Here is a 22,976-nt window from a genome sequence, read left to right as displayed (position 1 = left end):
AACACGATACGGTTCGATCGTCAGCTGTCTTGATACGAGAGAAAGACACGTCAGAGTCAATGCATATTCGTTTCGCTCCCCCTCCCTTTTTCTCTACCATCATTTGGTCCTGACTTACCATGGACGAAAGTGCTCACTGGGTCTAATTATGAGACTTCTAATCTACCAAGTCAAGCGCAGTTTTTGCAGAACGCTGATAGAGCGTCCCAATTATTTCAGTTAATAGAAGTTCTAATGAACTCTTGTATCTGGATTAGGCCGACAACGTAAGTTTTGGAATATGTTTTCTGTAGCTGGAGCGCCCTATAGCTAGCAGGCATTTGTCTCAAATCGTGTTAAACCGTTGTCACATTCTCTTAACTTTTTTTTATTGCCACCAGTTTCCATTCTTCCTAACGATCATCAGACTTAGTCAGTATTTGAATTACAGATTTATGTGGACACATATATGACGTTCCATTCCGCTCTTCATGAAGTTCAAAACTCGAACGGAACTCCAACACATATGGGTGATTCCATGTGAAAAAGTCAGAGACTTTTCTGATTTTGGTTTTTAATTAAATTTACGTCCAAATTTTCTGAATCTACAAAAGTTCAATTTGCGTGTCGTGAGAAAATTACCGGAGTTACAAAATCATTTGAGGAAATACAGTTAAACCAAGTCAGCACTTCAGTAGATGAGGATGGAGGACAAAATGTTTGCTTTTTACGTTGGCAGTTATCTAAATTTACGTTGCAGCCACAGTTGTTTCAGTTCTTGAGTTTTAAGAGCAGAACGTTATCCTTCAGACAAATTTCAGTTTTTAAAGAAAAGTGTGCAGTAATTTACAAAAACAGCTACGCTTTTAGTGCCCCATCCATGACGAAAAACAGGAAGAAGCAATTATAAAAATTCTATTGATTTTAGATTAGGAGTGAGAAAACTCAATAAATACACGCAGTGACACATAAAGTAGTGTTTAATACGTAAATACCAACGTACGAATGTTGAAAGTAATTGTGTCCCATCTGTGTCAGTTTTTTATGGTTGTTACTGAAATCTAAACCATTTAACACTCCTTGTCATTTTCAAGCTATGCTGGTTGGTACAGCAAGTGCCTTAATCGTTTATACTAATAGTGACTTTTTATTTATTCAGGAAAAAGGAAAAACAATGTCAGCAAAGCATAAGACACGATTTCGAGAAAAGCTGCAGAAAGATGCCAGCAAATACAGCACCCATAAAGTAAAAGAACGCAAACAGGGTAGAAAAAGTTAGGAAAACACGAAGATAAAGGCATCCACATCTGAAAAAAAATTTATTTACTCATTGTAAGAAGGAAACTGAAAGAAAAAGGAAGTACTGGCATAAACTAAAATCTGTACTCACTGTAGATGAGTTGGAGACTCGTGCTTCCCGGATAGGATCATACAATTGTCTTTAGTCCCTTGGCAAAGCTGTTTCACGGGTAGAGAAGGTGCTTCCTTACAGCCCATCAGAGAAATCGAGTCACAAAATAAGCTTGTACGGGAAAGAAAGCCTGTCTAAAAAGGTTGCAAGCAGATTTCTTAAGAGACAAGAAAATTTCAAATAGTTTTCTGTTGATGACAACTGCAGCTGAAGTAGCCCATGTTCCTGAAATAAACCGCTGTCGCCGCTTCCTGGTGTGAAGTAAATGTGCTTTTAACATGTCAGTTTCTCAACTGGTCAGTTTGAACTATTAAGTCCTGCTTGTTGAAGGTAATAGTATTTTACTTTGAGAAGGTAGAGTCCCCATCCTTCCGTATCAGGTCTTCATGTTTTACTGATGTATGTACACGTGAAGGTGTGATATGAAGTCATAAACCGGTCTTGTTCTGCGCGAGCTAACATCCCAAAGATGTTCGGTCTCACATGCGGTTCCTCTTCGTCGAAATGTCTTGGCTCAAACTCGTCTAGGAGTTGAACCGCACGTGTCGCATTACACGCCCTAAATTAGACACTTGTGACCCTTTGGTTAAATTGTCTGGCTGATGGCAAGTTTGCGAAATACAAAGTTAACATAACATATAATAAGAGTAATAGTAATATCGGGAACTAAATTAACGACCCATAAATGATGAGGCCACACAGTTGCTACTTGATTAGAATAATGTTTATTCAGAAAGCAAACTAATAACGAAAGTGGTCATATTTAGAGTTACTGTTACACTCGAGCGCATATCCATTTGACACAGTTCGATCATTCACAATCTCATCGCGAAATACAAGTCTAATATTCCACCTCGTTATCTTCGCGCTCAGAGACTAAACCCGCGGTACCACACAACGCGAAATTTTCTAAGTCGTTTCATCTCTCAGCAACCTAAACACCGACAGTCCGCTTCCGCGTCACCGCCAGCACTGTTTCTTTTTGGCATCTCCAGCCGAACCGTCCCCTTTGGTGTCTCGACCAGAACTGCCCCTCTCTGCCCGTGTCCGGCCGTGTTTTCCGCGCGCGTCGAACATCGTCACTCAACTGACTAGGGCAGTTCCCTTACCTGAAGCCGTCCATCTGATTGGCTACAGCTTATTCTACATTACTTTTCATTTTCAAAGCTTGACCACTTTCACGTTCTAAATAAAGTAACAATGATATCCATTAGATAATAAACGTTAAATTCTTTTACATAAAACCAATATAATATCCTTCTAAACTTTGAATGTCACGGCCAGTAGCTTTGCACCAATGTGCTTCCTGATAAATAAATAAAGAACTAAAGTAACTGTTATGCACTAAACATTACAACAAGTATTCTATTACCTAATGATTGAATAAGGTGTCATGCTGTCATCGTTCAATGTGTTTTGTGTGGAGGAAACGATGATCTGATGCTTAACTTAAATACTGATACTTTAAAATTACTATATCTTTTAAACAAATAAAGTTACAGAGTTGATATTCACTACGTTTGTCATTTTAATGAAGCGCTTCTATATGAAATGTCGATCGTTAAGATCGACCAAAGCGTTCAGATTTTAGCATTCAGGTCTTTGTTAGTTTCACTTCAACAGTAAATCCTAAACTATTATAGATACGATAAATATTTAAGTTTTATTGGGATCACCATGAAAACTTATGGAGGATGGGAGATTAAAATTACTGTGGCTTGATCCCCTGCATTACTACAGAATTAAATAGTTTTCATAAATGTTTCCCTTTATGGCCGATCTTAGGTCTACCATATTTAACACTGCTACGTCTCCTTGGCCACCAAATCCTTTTGTTGAGTTTCCCTATGATGTAGGTTCACGTCTGTCTCACTCGCATATTACAGCGCTTAGGCCTCAATAGACAATAGACGCCTGTGAGTTTTCCTGTCTCGTGGTGAATCTGCGCCCTTTGTGGCATATGGTCCTGTATGACAGAGTTCGTTTCGCAATTCCTGTAGGCTGACTCTTTCGTCCAAATATTTAAATGAGAGCGCAATGCTCGTTAACTCAGATCCTGTGAACGTCCATATACAGCTGAAAGCGGTTTATTTGAGAAACAAGAAAATCTCATCTTGCCAACTTACAGGTGATAATTTGTTCAAAATTAAAAAAAAATTGACAGATGATAAAATCAGCAGGCAGTTACCTTGTGTGAAGGCTGTCAAGTCTATTGTAGACCCAGCAACTGGCAAAATAGCTGGTAGAAACGTTACGTTTTTCTGTAAGCAAGAATATTCAGATACTGAAATCAAGTTGTTCGGCTTACACCCTGTGTACATTCCCTGACCTACATAGTTTCTCAGTTAAGTGATGAACAATCTTATTCTGAAGACCGGTAGACACAATAACGTCGAAGAAGTTGCAGGGCCAGAATCAGCTGTCAAAAAGATCACGCCAAGAACATTTATTACTATTTTACTGAACAGAAGAAAATTTGTGCGGCGGGATGTGGCGCAAACATTACATTTATACTTTGGTGCTCTATACAGACGAATTACATTATTACTACTGGCAGAACATATCATTTTTAAGAGAAAACGGATGACGAAAGGACTCCTGTAATGTCGCAGCTGCCGTGGTGAACCTGATGTCGTGGGGTTACAGTTCCAGGGTAGGCACAGTTTGGAAAACGCGGCACTAACTTATTTACAGAGCACATTCGCCTTTACAATGTTCAGCTCCGTGGCACACTCGAAATAGTTTTATTTCACTGATTGATACAATACAGTTATATCAAAGAACACTCCTAGAAATGTACAAACCTGATGTGCGCACGTATTGTTTCATCAACGGCCAACCTATTTGCATTCGTTGCACACGTGTAAACTATCTGAGATGATCCACGCACAAAGCAGAGGTCACAGGTCCCTCATTATTAATGCGTCTCTGCGCATGAAAACCAACACATCAACAATACCACAAGTCAACAATAAAAGTTTTCTCGTCTCAGTCCTACCGCTCAACTGTTCGGTCTCCACAGTCGAAGACAGGCTCTCTGACAGCAAAGATACATACGGATACCTTCAAACATTTATATTCTTGTAATGTCTGAATGTATTGACATTTACTGCCAAAAATAATTAATAAACAAAAATATTTATGTTTGTACCCAGAGATGTACCTATACACGTTTAATGTAATCTTTCATAACTTTGTTCTTAAAATCTTATTTAGTTCTTCCCTTTAATTCTTTTGCTGTGCTATCGGTCGTTATCTAATACTAATCTCACTTCTTCCCCCTCCCCATGTCTCAAGTCCGTAGCTCGTGGTCTAGTGGCTATGGCTAGCGTTGCTGCCTCTGGATCACAGGGTACCGGGTTCGATTCCTGGCCAGGTTGGGGATTTTCTCTGACCCGGGACTGAGTGTTAGTGTTGCCCTCAAAGAAAATAGTAACACGGCGATTTCCTTTTCGACGAGATAATTACGCATTATTTCAGGCTTGGTGTAATTCATTTTCAGTCTTTCTTTCAAACTTACTGTTAACTACTTCCACTAACGACGCTTACCAATACTAGGGCAAACAATACAATTTCATCATCAACACAACTGTAGTTGAAATCGAGAGCATGCCCAGGATCTGAACTGATGGGGAGAGGGGCAATACAGGAAGAGAAGTGAAGGGAACGAAACACAATTTCTTATGAAATAAAACTCAGCAGTGTCCTTATTAATCACCAAACACATTCCGGGAAGAACTTTATAGTTGGTTCCTACTACATACTACGTTCTTAACGGAGAGAGTACAGTTTGTCTGAGATTTGTATATCTTGTTTTGCTGTCAGGTAGGTAACGTTGTGACACATGTACGCACTTCCTATACCGATGTTTCAGTGGTTTTTGACATCGACTGGTTAAAAATAGGAGCAACATAACGAATTGAAAACACAACGGTACTGCAAGTATTATAAATATTCAACATGTCCTCCCAAGCTACAGGATCGATTTCAACGAAACTTGGTACACCATCCGTTGTTATCTGGAAAGAAATACTGAGCAGGTAAAACGCAGCAAGTCTCATTGGGATGTGTTGGGCGTGATAACAGGGTGATGTACAGAGAAGGGGAGCAGCAGGAAGTGGACAGAGAGAGCGGGGTAGAGGATGAGGAGATGGGCAGAGAGGGGGGCAAGAGGGAGATGGACTAATAGAAGAGTGGAATAAATAAATACTTGGGCGATGAAGGGTTACTCAGCTAACAAGTAAATAATTTTGAGATTACGTGATAAATATTTGTAAGTTTACTCGTTTCTAATCAGTGTCCATTAAATACTCTCAATTTCTTAAAACTGATGCTGGATTTACACTTGTGTGAGCTTTTTTGGAGTGAGTTTGAGTTCGCTTTTTCTAAGGGGTCTAGAAGGGCATTGACGCTTACCTGCTCCTCGCTAGTCACGCTCTTGGTTTAGGCACCTTTTTTTTAAATCGTATTTCTTCTTTGTTTTCTCAGTTCAGTAATTTGAATTTCACGATCTTCTTCCCTGGACCAGCTTCCAATTCTGATTTTTCCATTATCCTGACTAACAGTTTTAAACATATCTGTTTCTCATTATATAAACGTAAGCTGCATTAATACCTTATTTATCAAGGGATGATAACGTACCTGTATCAGATATGCTTCAATTCTTTAGGAGATGATAATGTTGACTGAAATCAGCAGCAAAAAAAGGGGCAGCTCATCACGAGTTCGTTAGAGATGGGCTGCGAACTCGGACTGGACAAGAAGGGGAAGCGACACAGCCGTAAAGGTCTCAGGGGAATCTTCGATATGTACCTCAAAACACCGCATCACGGCTGCGCTTTATGGGCCAGGATGTGGCAGAACGACACGAGTGCGTGACACAGCAGCATGGGTCCGCTTAGTGTGTTGGCAGTAGTCCACTTGGGTAGAGGTTTTTGAGTTCAGCAGAGGTTTCATATATAGATGCGTGGGTAATTTAGGAGAAACCTTGGGTATCGAAGTCGCGTGTGCACTGAGCCCGATATACAGCGGTATTCTAAGCGCTGGACCCATTTTCAAAAATTCATATGTATTCAAGTACAAGCCCAAAATGAACAAGTTTATACCTATGAAACGAGGAAGTTGCAGTTTTCGGCGAGAGGGCGGTGATGGTTTCAGAAGCGGCCGGTAGAGTTCGCAGGGCAATAGGGTCGCCATTGCGTTTCACTGGCAGTTGTGAGATGGCGACTGTGGAGCACAAGGTTTTCTGCATTCTTGAGTTCCCGAAAAGTGAGTCGCAAATTGCACTGCGGCGGGTATTTCGTACCAAATTCAGTATTCAACCACCAACTCGCAAAAGCATTACCCATTGGTTTAAGCAATTTAAAAAGACTGGGAGTGTGGGCAAAGGAAAAAGCACAGGCCGATTGCGCGTGTCAGAGGATAATGTCCCACGGATTCGAGAAAGTTTCGTGCGCAGTCCCAGTAAGTCTACCAATAGAGCCAGTCGAGAACTTGGAAGACCCCAACCAACTGTATGGATAGTTCTGAGACGGCGTTTGCTGTGCAATCCCTACCGATCACAACGTGTGCAGGCTCTCAACCGCAATGACAAAGAGAAGCATCTCGCATTTTGCGGTTATGTGCTAGCAAAGATGGAGGATGACGCATTTCTACAGCGAGTCGCTTTTTCCAAAGCTGTTTCACAGAGGAAGACCGCACTGCAGTTCCTTCTCTAAATCCTCGCACGAAGGAAAAAATGGCTGACATCGAAATAAGTGTCCAAGGATTAGAAAACATCTGAAATCACTCAACAGAGGAAAGTCCACTGAACCTGGCGGGATACCAATTCGATTCTACACAGAGTACGCGAAAGAACTTGCCCCCCTTCTAACAGCAGTGTACCGCAAGTCTCTAGAGGAACAGAAGGTTGCAAATGATTGGAAAAGAGCACAGGTAGTTCCAGTTTTCAAGAAGGGTCGTCGAGCAGATGCGCAAAACTATGGGACTATATCTCTGACATCGATCTGTTGTAAAATTTTAGAACATGTTTTTTTGCTCGCGTATCATGTCATTTCTGGAAACGAAAATCTACTCTGTAGGAATCAACATGGATTCCGGAAACAGCGATCGTGTAAGACTCAACTCACTTTATTTGTTCATGAGACCCAGAAAATATTAGATACAGGCTCCCAGGTAGATGCTATTTTCCTTGACTTCCGGAAGGCGTTCGATACAGTTCCGCGCTGTCGCCTCATAAACAAAGTAAGAAAATTAGAGAGATTCGAGCGCTCACACAGGCTTTCTGCGACAGTGCCACGTAAAGTTCCCTCCGCCACACACCGTTGGGTGGCTTGCGGAGTATAAATGTAGAATGTGGATGTGTAATTGTTAGTGCTGAAGGGACGTTCCACCTTAGTAGAAAAGTCAACAGACACAAAGTTCGTAGATGGGGTTTTGGAAACCCACATTCACCATTACACCACAAAAGAGACTCACCGAAGTTGAACGTGTTCTGTGCCGTATCCCGTATAAAGGTTTATGGACCATTTTTCTTTGCGGAAAGATTTGTAACAGGATTCCCGTACCTGGACATGTTGGGAGAATGGCTGTTCCCTCAAGTTATGGAAGATTCCCAGGACTTCACTTTCCAACAGGATCGAGCTTCGCCCCCTTTGGCATCGTGTTGTGCGAGGCTTTTTGAATTACTCCCTTCGTCAGTGCTGGTTCGGTCGCAGGGGACTTCTGGCCACCGAGATCTCCTGATCTCTCACCCTGCGACTATTTCTTATGGGGTTATGTGAAGGAAGCTGTTTACGTCCCGCCTCTACCAACCACTCTGAACGGTCTGCGGAACCGGATCACTGCTGCCGTGCACTCAGTAACAGCAGACACGCTTTCGCGTGTGTGGGACGACTTTGGCTACGCGTCGATGTTTGCCGTGCAGCCAGAGGTGGTCACATTGAACATTTATTACATTTTTAAGTGTTAAATAATTATTAAAACCTAATTATTTACAAATTATTAAATTTATTAGACTGATATCAAACATTATGAAAACAACTTGAAACTTCCTCTTTCCATTGGTATAAAGCTTGTTCATTTTGGATTTGTACTTGAATAAATACGAAGTTTTTGATGCGTCCATTATTTAGAATAACAATGCATATCTGTGTAACTGTTGTCAACATAGACGACAAAAGACGAACGCGTACTTCCCTCGTCAGCGATATCCTCACTGTGGACAATGCAACGTATTGTATAGACAAGCAGCAGAATTTCTTGTTTTCCGTAGCCAGGATAAACTCGCGCAGCATCTCTGAGAAATATGGGGAGAGTTTCAGATGGAAGATATTTCTGCGTCCGGCGTTAAGTTATGGAAATGTTTATGTGCTGGAACACATGCAGTTCATCTCTTCCCCCGAACGACGTTCACTCTTAATAGATGACTTTGAGGATTTGATTACACGCTCCGTGTTGACGGACAGATCATCAGAGGAAACGAGCTCTATAGAGCGGCTGACGAAATCGTGATCGATAGCTTCTTTCCGCAAATTGCATCACGACTTTCATCGACGACTTTCACCCACCTGTTACGACTGTCATACCAGGTAAAGTAAAATGACTTATCAGAGGCACTAAAAGGAACCTTATCCCGAGACTACACATGAAGTATAAAGCACTTCTTCGATTCTTCTTCTATGCCACCAAAGACCCACATGTGTTCGATTTCGTTTTTCAGGAGCCGTCCTTTGTCGTGAGGTGCGACTCGTCAGTTTCTACGGTTTTGTTATGACCGTACATGGGGACACTTTAGTTTGTGTCACAGACATAGCACACTTTGCCACAGAATCCGTAATAATCCGACCGTCGTGACAGACACTTCATTTTCAGAAGCAGTGGCTCCTAATGTATAACTTCTCATCAAGCAGGAAATGATAACGACACTCTTTTCAATACTCAGTTTTGACGTGTCAAACCGAGTCTTCTTCCTTGCTGATGTCCTTTTCTTACATTTTATGCAATACAGCTCGAAGGGGAATTCGACACCACAGATTGTCTTGTAAAGATTAGCGCATGTCTGGCGGTGACATTCGACGCAATTTTTTTTTTGTTCGGCATTTAGCAAGAAGCTGTACTTCCAACAAAACCCGAAGCACTTTTCCAGTGTACATATTCGACGAGTTAATTTCCGCCAAGAAAAATTTACTTTCGGTACATATCAAAACAGATTCAGTCATTACTATTTACGCCATTGTGTGATATTCCCTTGGCAACGCAGAAAACAAGATCCAGATTCGCCCGTCACGACAGCGAGGCATTCGCTGTATCGCTCTTATTCCGTCCGTGACTTCGGTAACCAAGGCTTCTTCCAAATTACGGATGCGTGAGTTTGACGTACAATAGTTGAGCCGTGGGAGAGGGGGTGGGGGGGAGGGGGGGCGCAGCAAACACATCTGCGTGCCCTTTCGAGGCGCGGCATGACCGGGAGGTTGAAGGGTGGACGCAGGTGAATAGAGACAAAGCAGCATATAGCACCGTTTCTAGGCCTTGGAAGGAAGGTTAGGGTTTGACGTCTCGTCCACACAAAAGTCATTAGAGACTGAGCACACGTTCGGAATGATTTCAGGATGGAAAAGGAAACTGGCTGTGCCCTTTCAAAGGAACCATCGCGACATCTTCCTGGAGCAATTTAGGGAAATCACGGAAAACATATAAATCTGGATGGTTGGACGCGAATTTGAACCGTCGTCCATCCAAATGAGAGTCCAGTGTGGCAATCACTTTACTGTACTTATTAAGGTAGATAGTGGACATTCGAATGCTGAGTCGACTGCATCCTTACCGATCATGGCGTCGCCATTGTAAAAGTACTGGACTCTCATTCCGGAGCAGGGGGATTTCCAGCCAGCCAGCTTCGCGTTTTCCTTGTTTTCTATAAAATACTTGAGGTGAATACTGGGATGTTTCCTTCGAGTAGGCCGTGGCCTGTGCTCCATTTCTAATAAACAACTCACAGACGGGTTATTTAAACCCTAATCACCCGTCTTCTTACTCTGCCCTTCCCATTATTCCACTGTGTTAATTAACAACGTAACAGGTCGAGAAACCAACTGCGACGAAAACTGAATATGTTAGACTGGCAAAGTCTCGTAACCGCTGAAAGGGGTTTCTGTAGACATCCGTTAGTGGTTGGCTGGTTGGTTTTGTGGGGAAGGGACCAAACAGCTTGGTCATCGGTCCCATCAGATTGGGGAAGGATGGGGAAGGAAATCGGCCGTGTCCTTTCAAAGGAACCACCCGGGTATTTGCCTGAAGCGATTCAGGGAAATCGCGGAAAACCTAAATCAGGATGGCCGGATGTGGGTTTTAACCGTTGTCCTCCCGAATGCGAGTCCAGTGTGCTATTCACTGCACCAACTCGTTCAGTAATTCTGTAGAAATAATTATTTCTTACACAAGTTCCACGGAGTACCTACTTTTCTAAAACAATTGAACCACGTATTTCATACATTACGTAACGAATGACTATGTCAGCTGTTCAGTGGAGTTCAAAGTGAGATTCAGTCATTCGATCCTGCATTTCGTTATTTTTTTTTAACTCCTGTAGGAAACTGGACCTGCGGGCTTTCAAAAACATTAAAATGAAATGGTGTGATGATGGCCCTCAACTACTTTCCCTCTGACTCAGTGTTGAAATATTAAAAGTTTTGGCTGGTTTCGTTGTCTACGGGCTGGAATACGTAGTTGCCGCATTACGAGCCAAATACTGCTGAGTCTACAGTATACAATAAGAATATACACATGAATCTTTTGGTCGAAGGTTTCTATCACTCGGCGATTGCGAATGTAACGGAGAAATTTTTAAATGAAAGATTGCAATTAAATAAAATCTGCAGGTACTATCTTAAAGACTATAAATGAAGAGTACGATAGTAGAAGTTCTTTTTGAGAATGTAGTATATTTCTGCAAAACACTTATTGGTGTCGATGGTCCAGCAAATAAATAAAATATAAAACTTCCTGGCAGATTAAAACTCCCGAGTTCGCGTCTTGGTCCGGAACATAGTTTTAATCTGCCAGGAAGTTTCATATCAGCGCAAACTCCGCTGCTGAGTGAAAATCTCATTCTGGAATTAAAATATAAGTTGAATAACAGGGAAACAATAAATTACTACTGCACATAATTAGTTATGAACAACAACATAGCTCGCCGGATATTCAATTCTAAACGCACACTATGTCTTCACTGCAGAAGCCACGGAAATCTCACAAGTGCACAAGTCGGCACTCCAAAGTATTTCTATCTGCCACGACCACGCGCAAACAAGTTTATACAACTACACCCATTGGAAATAATAATAACAGAATTTTAACACTTTCAGGAAACTCTTTTGCCAAATTGTTTTCACAAAAAAACTTCAACAAAGTCAAAGCACCTTCCATAAAATCATTTCAGATTCATTTCATACCCTAAGTCTAAACACTGTAATTTAAAAAAAATTGACAGCTACATTCAATTCCTTTTCTGCGAAAACAATTTTATGTTTGGAAAGAATGACGGTTCAAAGATTTGTGTAACTGACAAGTGATCCTTACAACTGAGTCAATCATTGATCTGAGTCACGTTGCCGTCTCATGGATGCGCCATTCTTGATTCAGTGAAACGGTCCTAACATGCTGGGCAGAAGCTCCGAACTGAGATACATATTCAACGGTTTTCACTGCATCAATATTCCTTTGATGGAGTCCGTTGAAGCGAATGTCACAACGAGGCAGGACTTTATTTTAACAAAATGTAGCCAGAAGACGAAATCTCCGTCTTGCAGGAAACCTTTGAGCCTCATAGCCTTGTTTATTGTCTTCTAATTATTACTATCATCACCAATGACATTTTCCACCCACAAAACTTTCCTTCTGGTATTTGTGTATACCTGTTACGCTCAGTGATTTGAAATTCCACCGGATTGACTGAGGACAAGTAGGAACACGTTTCTTCACTATATCGTCAAGCACGGCTATGTGTTTAGGAGACTGGGAAAAAAAGGGTACAAATTCCTTCCAAGTTGCTGAAGAAGATCCGCATTTGCTTATTCATGTCACACAACGTTTAACAATTAAATTTAACTAATGTGCGTAGCAGTGAATGAAGCAGCATTTTTATACACCTCTTTAATCGTGATTTGAACTCCACTTTTGGGGCCACTCTTAACAGCAGCAGCGTCGTAACACTGAGCTCTCAGTTTCTCAGTTGTTACACTTACGTTCATTTTCTCTAGCTTGCTGAGAACAGCCTTAGTTACATCTTCTGCAGTGCGACTTCTTGGTCGTACAAAGGAAATAAATCTACCGTTAATTTGCCCCAGCAACTCATCGCGAATTATTTCGACCAGTTTGACAAATTTTCACAGTCAGAAAATAAACACAATCACAAAAATAACGCACGTTTACTACGAACACAGCTAGCGAGCAAGGAAACTAAAGTAACGGATCATATTTCGTGCGCTTTGTTCTACTAACTGTTCGTCAAACTGTCGCTATAATCTGTTCATCGCAAGAATAAACGTGATGAAAACACTGCACTATGTATTCTTCCGCATTTGTTGGAGCCACATTCGATTTCCGTTTCATGTTGGACTACACCCAAGCTGTCTCGAGTACTGTCGCGTACGATAATAGGGGTACGTTTTGTGCTGTGCGTTACGCACACATCCGCTTAGCGATAATACGGAACAGCTTTACCGGCACATTTAACTTGGACAGCACTGGCCGGTCAGCTGGTACAGCTAGTCTGCAGTGACGTGACCAGCTGCAGTTCACTTGTCAAAAGCGACGAGCAGAGGACCAATACAGCTTCGAATGTCATTTAATTTTTAAGCTGAATGAAATAATACGCTGCAAATCTCCCATAATACGCTCCTTAGACGACTAGACGAAAACCGCAACACGTTATCGTTTCTAGGCAACGCAGAGGGTAATTTTTCTGCATAAGCTGTGTGTAACGTAAGAGAGTATTATGGGTTTTCAACGTATAGTTAAATATTGAAGCCACTGAAGGTATTACTTACAATCAGTTGTCTGATAATCTCTTAGCTCCTTCCTTATCGGAATCCGATAAATATATTTCTATTCTGGAAGTGTCACCTGCTACGTTGACAACGAGCTTATCAATAACAGAATCCAAGAAGCCAACCAGGGGCTACATTTTTTCTTTTATCACGAGCCGTTATACATACCGCCAGCGTTCGGCAGTGACGTGTGAGAAAGCTGCTTGCGTTAAGTTCCAGTACGACTGGCAGCTTAGTCTTTGTTACTTCTCGGGCCAAATCCCGCAGCTTGGGTCCAGATCAGTTCTGTTGGGTTCGTATGGTAATGGTACAGTAAAAAATGTAAAAATGCAGCATTAGTACGATGTGCTCGATGCTGTGAAAATGATTGTTCTTCATGTTTGTACGATACTTACCTACCTCTGTGGTAAAACGATAGACATAGTCCAAATAAAGAGGATTTGGTTTTTCATTTTTGCCTTAAAAATTAAATTGTTATGTTTTCTTCAACAACTTCTATGAAGTCTTGCATAAAACAACGATAATTAAGAATTTGTATTTGAAATGGAAACAGGAATTTCGCGTCCATTGTGTGATTAGAAACAAGAAGACGTTCATTATTCATAAAAAATGATGATGAGTTTTATAATTACGAGATGTGGGTATTTCACATTGAGCGAGAAAAAAAAAACAACGATGATGCCATGAAGATTTTAATCAACGCACTTTTAACCTCAACTGGTTCACATTCCATTACGCTAGGGACTGCGCTACACATTCAAGGAGGGTTTGTGTAACAACTGCATTATATATATGTCACGGGGAAAACTTCAAAGCCTATTATCTCCGTAAATTTATGAAAAAGATTAAGAGCAGCCTATTTCTCGGCACTTTTTAACCGTGTTCCACGCGCGTGTTTGACTACGGAACAGAAAGCAGGCTCAGCCATTTTCATGCTGCACATTATCAGCGCGACAATCGGAGAACAACGCTGCAGAAGCTGTGACTGTACACGATTTTTGAAATAAAAACTACTTAGCTAAATCGAGATTAAGAAAAACGTTGATGACTGTTAATACAGTTTAATATCTTAAAGTTTCATTTAACGTAACTTAGTAATAAGATATCTCATACTTAAGTAGGACGTATTTCCAAGAGCGTAACAACACCACAGTACGTGTGCTGCGGCTTCTGACCAATCATTGTCTTATGATGAACGGATACTTACGTTACAGCATCCTAATGCACTCTGGTGGGAGATTTCCAAACTTGTATTAACAGTGGCTAGAATAGCCAATGGAAGAAGAAAAACAAGTATCTAAAACGATTTCAAAACAAAATAGTGAACGTCGATTAACGCCTCAAAGCATAATATACAAGACAGGGATTCGATAGCAAAGTTTTAGCATTCTCACTTGGTATAAGCCTCTTGACTGTTGTGACTAAGTGCTCAAATGGTTCAAATGGCTCTGAGCACTATGGGACTTAGCATCTGAGGTCATCAGTCCCCTAGAACTCAGAACTACTTAAACCTAACTAACCTAAGGACATCACACACATCAATGCCCGACGCAGGATTCGAACCTGCGACCATAGCGGTCGCGTGGTTCCAAACTGAAGCGCCTAGAACCGCTCGGCCACAACTGCCGGCGACCAAGTGCTGTCAAAACTGAAATACTAAGTGATTTTAGGTCTTTATGTAGATTGTTCTCATTGCTGGTATTGATACTACGTATTGAGTTATTGGTTGGAAATAGAGATATTTCATTAAGGAATAATATACTGAGAAGCAGTGGTTACATTCAAAGTTCCTTGAACGGGTTTCTACATGATGTTCTTGAATTTACACCTTAAATAAGTCTTATTACACGCTAAAAACTTTTACTCGGTATGACGAGTTACCCCACAATATGATCCCATATGGCATACTAGAGATAAAGAAAGGAAGCAGAGTATGCAAGCTTTTTTATATATATATATTTCGTACGTCCGACATCATTCTCATCGCTAGTACAGATTTGTTCAGGAGCTTCAGCAATTCTGTGTTATGCCCTTCCAAACTGAATTTATTATCGAGTTGTAATTCCAGAAATTTAACATTGTCAAGTTCTTCAATCTGCATGCCTTCACGTTAAACCAATGCTGGAAGGAAATCTCTTACAGATTCTGAATTGCATATAGTGGGTATTTTCAAAATTTAATTTCACCTTTAGACCATTTATTGATGTCAGTGAAAATTTCATTATCAGCCATTTCTAAATTTGTACTGGACTTGCTACTTACTGCGAATTTTCAGTCTGTTGGGAACAGAAGTAACCCTTTCTGCTCCTCTCAATGATACCAAATACTGCTCTTGCAAAGTAACCTTGTTGATGTCACGGATATGTATTGACGTTTTCTTCCGTCTCGAAGATATTATTTAGCCTCAGCGGCTGTTCTGTGTTAGTTCGGTTAAAATGATCAACAAATAAACTAAATTAAAGTCGAAATCGGAGCAAGTGGCTTTACTTTTGAGATGTTTGAAATATAAAAAAAAAAAGAAAATGAAAATAATTTAGGAAGAGAGGCATCTTTGTCACTCATTGATATGCAGTACTTCTAACGAAAATACAACATGAAAACAGATGTACTCAGTAAGGGAGGAAACAGTGTCACTCGAAGCTTCCTGGGAAATGACTTCAAAATGTCGTGTCTTCCATGAAGACTCGATAGCAGTCGACTAATAAAGAACTATGGAGACGTCGTTTTTACTTAACGTATTTCACTGCTTTTGTATTTTAACTTAAGTTACGTCATGTGACACCATGTCGTTTCACGGCAACTGTGCATTTAGCATTTATCGCAAACATGTCACTTTCGATACGATTTGTTAGAAGTAAATTTCTGTTAATGTCCCATCGCCGGTAAAAGCTTTCAGGAGATTGTGATGAGACGCAGTGTCAGAAGTTGAGTGACTACACTGCACTATAGTGGGTAAAGACATGTAGTTATCAACTCGAAAGGAGCAGGTTTGGGTCCTGCTATTTACAAATATTTTTAGACACCAACGCATTTGTAAAACATTCTGGTACTTTCTTATTAATTTAATTGAAGTAAGTTGTTTAATATTTGGTGTTATACACATCTCTGCCTGCCTGTGTTGAGTTTGTTCGACTTTTTGACCATGCCAGGGAAAGGGGCTGAACAAATTCTAAGAACAATAGTCTGAACCCCATCTACATTAACTGGGAAAATCGCGAAGGTAACGAGAAAATGAGTTAAAAATATGCTAATGTAAGTAGGTTCATATATTCACCAACATATATGGATGTGACACTAGAGTTGTGTGACAAGTTCCGTTTTTTTTACATGCACTATTTTTGGATTGCACTTGCTAATACTGCATTGCATTTCTAAGGTGTGGAGGCCACGTAATATTCTGTAAACATAACTAGGAGACATTTATAGTATAGATTTTGTTTCACGAATGAATCAACATAACTAGAAGACATTTAAAGTATAGCTTTTGTTCCACGAACGAATCAACGGACACAGTATAATTAATTGGAATGCAACAGAAGGCTTTATTATTTATCTACGATTAACTACACATTTGTCCTTCTGAACTGACATCTAAAAGAAAGGTGTGTAATTACTTTGGCAGGAAAAGAAATGAGGCAATTTCTTGCATAGTATACACTTGAGTCTGATTGGAAAACAAAGATGTGACTTATTCACTGGTCTATAACCTACAAGTCATTTCCATTTCTGCATTAAGAATGTAAAATGTTAGTTGTGACACGTTGACGCAAGGGGAGTCCACCACAGAACCTTTACTGTAATATTGAAAACAGCAACCATTCTCATCAGTTCCATTCACAGCACGGAGCAGACGCAACATTACCTTCACGTCACAGTGGGACTAAATAGAATTATTGTCCCTAGCTGCTGGTATCATATCAACACGATCACAGTGCTGTATTGTTAAAGGGGATGCCTAACCGCTTCACTACTGACCTCAGAATAGCCTACAAATGACCACCCCCCCCCCCTCCCGCCGCTCATCAGCACTCACACCTTACTTCTGTAAAAGTCTATGCCACCACGAAAGTCTACGGCAGTTGGAAAATGTGCTGGACAAGTGCATCTCATTCTGATGTCACTTTCCAGTAACATTTGAGTGGTACAGGCTTCTCCCATTCTGAATAAAATAAAATAGAATAGAATATTTAACCTTTGAACATGTTTACATGTAATTTGTGTCATCATATGTTTTATAACTTACGGTGATTGTACAACAAAATAGAGCAGAGTCAGTTCTCTAATTTTATTGTTTTTAATTAATCCTTCTACCTGATTCCCTATAAATTCGGAGGTTTTAAATTTTTCAGTTAAACTTAGACCAAAATTTTAAATCTCAGTAGGCTAACTGATGTTACTTTCCACAATGAACGTTGTATTCAGTATTTTGAGGTTCAGGGCCCTACTTACTCATGAGTTGAGAGTAACAGTCAACCAACAATGAACAAAATTTGCATTTTTAAAATTTTTTCGTAGTGGTCATTAAGACAGAAGTACACATTATTGATGTTGCCAAGAGTGCTCTAAATGCTGTTTTCAAATTCTGGACCCTACTTATACATCAGTATCTCTCTGAAAAGTATGTTGTTCATATAATTCAACAACAGTTAATGAGATTTGTTTCTTTCAACATTTTACTGTAGGAATAAAGTACCCCACTTGCCCCCCCCCTCGGTAATATGCATTGTGGAAAATGCCTTGATACTGCTAGGATTAATTATGATTGACAGCTGTCCCAAATAAATTCGCTGACTGAATACCTTAGCATCAGCTGTATTAATTACAGATGTACTACCTACTGGTGTCATGAAAATTTGTGCTTGACCGGGACCGGGACCGGGACCCGAACCTGTATTTCCTGACAACCGCAAGTGGTTGCATTAACCACTTGGTCTACCCTGCATGCCTTCCTGACCGACCCAAACTTGTACACGTCACACTGTCAACATACCCATATCATAGTCCCTTGCACTCATTACTTAATGGTCATAGCCTCGTTCTCACAGGCACATGAATACAGGGTAAAGCTGTGAGCATTAAATGATGAATTTGGGGGACTACTGTATAGGAACATGGACAGTGTGGCACATGGAAGTTTGGGTCAATCTGCGAGGCATGCACGGATAGTCGAAGTGGTTAAGGTGACTGCCTGCAATAAGCAGGAAATCCACGATCGAGTCCCGGTCCGCCACAAATTTGTGTGTGTCACCAGTAGGTAGTATATCTAGTACAGCTGATGCCAAGATATTAGTGGTCAGAGAATTTATTTAAGTCAGTTTATTGTTGACACACTCCCTAAACCAATTTTATATCATTATTTTTTTTTTCTTTTCTTTCCTTGCACACTAATTGTACTGGGTACATGTATAAAATTATTATTTCAGATATATGGAGAACGCAAAAAAGTACTCCAGGCTGTTCCACGACCGACCGGAAAAGCCTCTGGATACGGCCATCAACTCCATAGAGTACGTACTGCGCCACGGTGGGGCGCGCCACATGCGGTCTGCGGCTCTGGACCTGACGTGGTACCAGTACCTGCTGCTAGATGTCATCCTCTTCCTGCTGGCGTGCGCAGCAGCAGCTGTAGCGGCAGCAGTCGTGGCAGTGAAGGTCATTGTGAGGCTTATTTCCAGCAAGAGTGGCTCAGCCTCAAAGAAGGGGAAAGGAGCTAAGAAGGATTAGAAGCTGTCAAGTTGAGGTCCCAGGGACCTACAGACTGTAACAAGCTGTAGGATGGATCAAAGTGAAGTCTGCCAGCTGCAGGCAGAGTGATTAGAGAGGAAATGAGACACCAATGTTCAATATTTATTTATTTTTCTTGGAACAGAAACTACCTCTTGATATAAAAACGGACACAAAATAAAGTGGTACAAGAATACTTTATGTTCGTCTCAAATATCAGAGAAAACCATGGAGTGACCTTATGCGGACTGTTCACTAATTAATAATTGTTCAAAAAAATACTTTTCGTATTTTCTACTTACTTACAGAAGTTTTGTATGTAATTACGTTTTTTTACTACATAACTGAGATTGTTTTAGGTGCTATGTACAATATTCAAAAAGTAGAAACACTAGAATATTACAATAAAAATATAAACCAACATTTTAAAATTATCTGTTATTTTCTTTTCTCAAATGTTCCATAAATCACATTGTCTTTATGCAACTATCCATACAATGTTTTATCTGTCGAAAGCTCTTATAATAAACTTATCTCTACAGCTGAGGTGAAGCTAGAGGGCTGGTTCTCAGAGTAGAAGTGGTGATTCAAGTCTTGGTAGTGGGTGAAAACTACTTAGGCTCTAGGAAGAAAGGTAGTAGTACACAATTCTAGGTTTTAGTGTACAATTCTTGATGTCTAACTACACACTAGTAACCCGGGTAAAATCCAAAACTTGTCACAGTGTCTAACAGAGAGAATGCACGTGACAACAGATGATGATCGCCAAAAGGAAGGGGAAGTTAAAGTTTGTGGCTCCTTTGGTGCTTCTGGAGAAGAGTATACTATTTGCCGACGTTGGGTCTGACTCTGACTCTGCCACTCCGAAATTTATATGTAACGATGGATTACAAATATTTTAGAGACTCTTGGTTCTTAAAATGGTGTGGAGATTCTGGATTGATTGTTTGCAATGAATCACAGAAAGCGGAATAATGTTGGTATAAATCACTGTATTACAAAATGAAGATACAACATGAACATGTGTACACAGATAACTGTGTCACAGCAAGCTCCAAATACCAAATACAATCTCCTCACAGGAGCTCAACTGCTGGTGAGGTCCACACAGCGCCTCTCCTCCAGGCTCTTTCTTCTGGCAGAAGAATTTAAGAGGAAGGAAAAGGACTGGAGAGGATTAGGATCGGTTAATTGAGAGGAAGGTTACAGTACTAAACGGTGAGGGCATTAGTCCTGCAAATCCGAAGCAGAAGGGAGAGGGTGTGCTAAAAGTGGACGGATCCAGTCAGAGGAGTCAAACTATAAAAATGAGGAAGTTAAGACACATGCAGGAGGAGGTAAAAAAACGGTAGCCAAAATATAAAAACTGGGAAAACAGAGGGGTAAAAGATTGGTCTTTGCAAGGGGGAGTGGTCATTGATCCCGGACTGAGAAAACATGAAGAGAGGCCCCAACCACAACCACCCTGCCCCTGCTCCAGGAGAGAAGCAAAACCTTATATCTGAAAATATAAACCACTTTATGGACCAGTTCAGCCATCCATTAATCTTCTGCTAATATTAAATTTAGGGATTATGAAAGAGTATACTTAGTAGGGAGTGCAAAAAGAAGGGAACATTACACCAATGTATGGGATACTGTCAGTCTGGCTCCACAACCATATTGTGTGGGTAGTTCGTTATGCAAGAGGAAACAATGAGTGAGCCTACCCGATACCACACATACAAGACTTTGTGCAAGTACTCAGCGGAGCACACATCTTCAGTGTCTCGGACTGCCGCAAGGCATACTTACAGATACCAATGGAACAGCGTGACATACCAAAGACAGTAGTGATAACACCTTTTAGCCTGTACGAATTCTGTTACATGCCTTATGGTCTCATAAACGAGGCCCAGCCTTGGCAGCGTTTTATAGACTCACTCCTGTTTAACTGCACATATTGCTACGCACACCTCAAAGACACACTAATTTTTCCCCCTCCGACAGGGAACAGTGGCTGCCAGAAGACAGTTTCCCTCCAACGCATGAAACCAGCCTGGACGATCGAGGAACCTGTACCACACCTCCTCGAGTCGAGGGTTCTTCCATCAGGTAATGACCCCGATCTCACACAGACTTCCCACTCCCCTGCGCCCCACCATTATCAGATGTGCACTGAGCCTACACCTGTGGGCAACTCAGTGGTTAGGTATGACAATACTCTACCCTTGTTTCACACAGGCACTACGTGTGACAATCCACAACCTCAGGCTCAACCACATGTTGTGTGGGACATTACCCTATCCCAAGTGTTGGCATCCAATCCCCCACAGAGTGTTCCAGTGTTTCTCCTGAACTACGTTACTTTTCCCCCCCCCCCACCCCACCTAGTGCCCTCTACACGCACTGTCAATTAAATTCGCATCTCAATAAACGCCTCTGAGTGCCGAAGTGACGAGCTTTCCTTGCAGCTCCACGAGGGATCCATCTTCGTCCTCCGCATTGGGGAAACTTCACGTGGGTCCACACCGACGTCACATATCACCATCCCGCGCACAGTCCCTATCCCAAATGGGGTGGATACACCTGCCATAGCTGCAACGTTCAGCATCGATGGGATGCTCAAGATTTGCATCGCCCTCTCTGCCTGTACTGCAACAACGACATCTTCTGTGCCAGTCCAGTTCACACGTGCAGGTCGACCAGTCTGCCCCTCCCCCCTCCACTGGATGGTGGACTATACGAGCGCTAGTTCACCCTGCACAGACAGTATGGACTCTTAGCATACGCTGATATCAACCAGTGAGCATCCCACAACGCCACTACACAGGAAGACACCCACGTCCTTCCCCCAGTAATCCACACTCCCACCAGGGGGGGGGGGGGAGGGGGAGGGGCCTGTGGCGACAGTCGACCGCCAGTAACTCCACCACCGAAGTGCAGAGTAAATAGTAAATGGTCTTTGGAGAGTCAAGATTCTTTGGGCGTCCTGTCTACTACTTGACTGAGTGATATGCATGTCATGAAATACTGCATTGTTTTTCTTGTGTTTTCTGTAATTATACAAACCTTAATAAAAGTGTCTTATCATAATAAGTTGGAGTTTTCTGTGCATGGTGTGTCGGTATAGCCAAAATGTTTATGGTAATAAGGATATAGAAGCTACAAAAATTTCCTTTCTTGAACACCACACCAAAGAAGGATCAATTGAAATTACATGTATTGTACTCCACAGTAACGGTTTTAAGTTACCAAAGCATAAAGTGATTGGAGTATATAGGCCACCAAATGCTGATATAATGTCGTTTATGGATAAACTTAGTAGTTTTGTTGGTCAGGCCAGTTCTAATGACCTTACTATATCAGGTGACTTTAATATAGATGCAAGCTCAAATAGTATAGTAAACTTGAAACTGTACTGATCTCATATAATCTTGTAAATATAGTGAACTCTGACACCAGGATGACAGACACATAGATAAGGTAAATTACAGTAACTTAGATTTTCTTTATTCTGACCACTTCTGTCAGGTGATAGAATACAAACATTCAGTTGTGCCTAAAATAACAAAAATTGTGCTACAGAAACAAATGCTGAATACCTCAAATATTAATGCTCTTAAAGACAAACTAGCGAATGAGAAATGGGATTTATGTGGAGACTTCAACATTCATATTGGAGAATTTAATGATAAAGAAAGAGCTTTCATGAACTTAGTAAGCAGCTATGGGCTATTTGTAGGAAACTCTCTACCAACAGATGGAGCTATTTGTCTTGACACAATTGTGACAAACCTAAATAGTTGGGACTACAAAGTAAGTGTGGTGGATCC

At 41.1% G+C, this 22,976-nt stretch overlaps 1 protein-coding gene across 2 annotated transcripts in view; it reads left to right on the top strand.

The window, feature by feature from the left end:
* Window positions 1-19,575, top strand: part of LOC124711662 (UDP-glucosyltransferase 2-like) — a 65,271-nt gene extending 45,696 nt beyond the window's left edge. For both annotated transcript variants that reach the window (XM_047241853.1, XM_047241852.1), the window contains one exon: window positions 18,861-19,575. In XM_047241853.1, the coding sequence (XP_047097809.1) occupies window positions 18,861-19,161 (301 nt within the window). In that variant the 3' untranslated portion in view covers window positions 19,162-19,575. The remainder of the gene's footprint in view (window positions 1-18,860) is intronic.
* The last annotated feature ends 3,401 nt before the right edge of the window (window positions 19,576-22,976 follow it).

Source organism: Schistocerca piceifrons, chromosome 8 (assembly GCF_021461385.2).
Source record: "Schistocerca piceifrons isolate TAMUIC-IGC-003096 chromosome 8, iqSchPice1.1, whole genome shotgun sequence".
Classification (NCBI taxonomy): domain Eukaryota; kingdom Metazoa; phylum Arthropoda; class Insecta; order Orthoptera; family Acrididae; genus Schistocerca; species Schistocerca piceifrons.
This window is presented reverse-complemented; position numbering and strand designations above follow the sequence as displayed.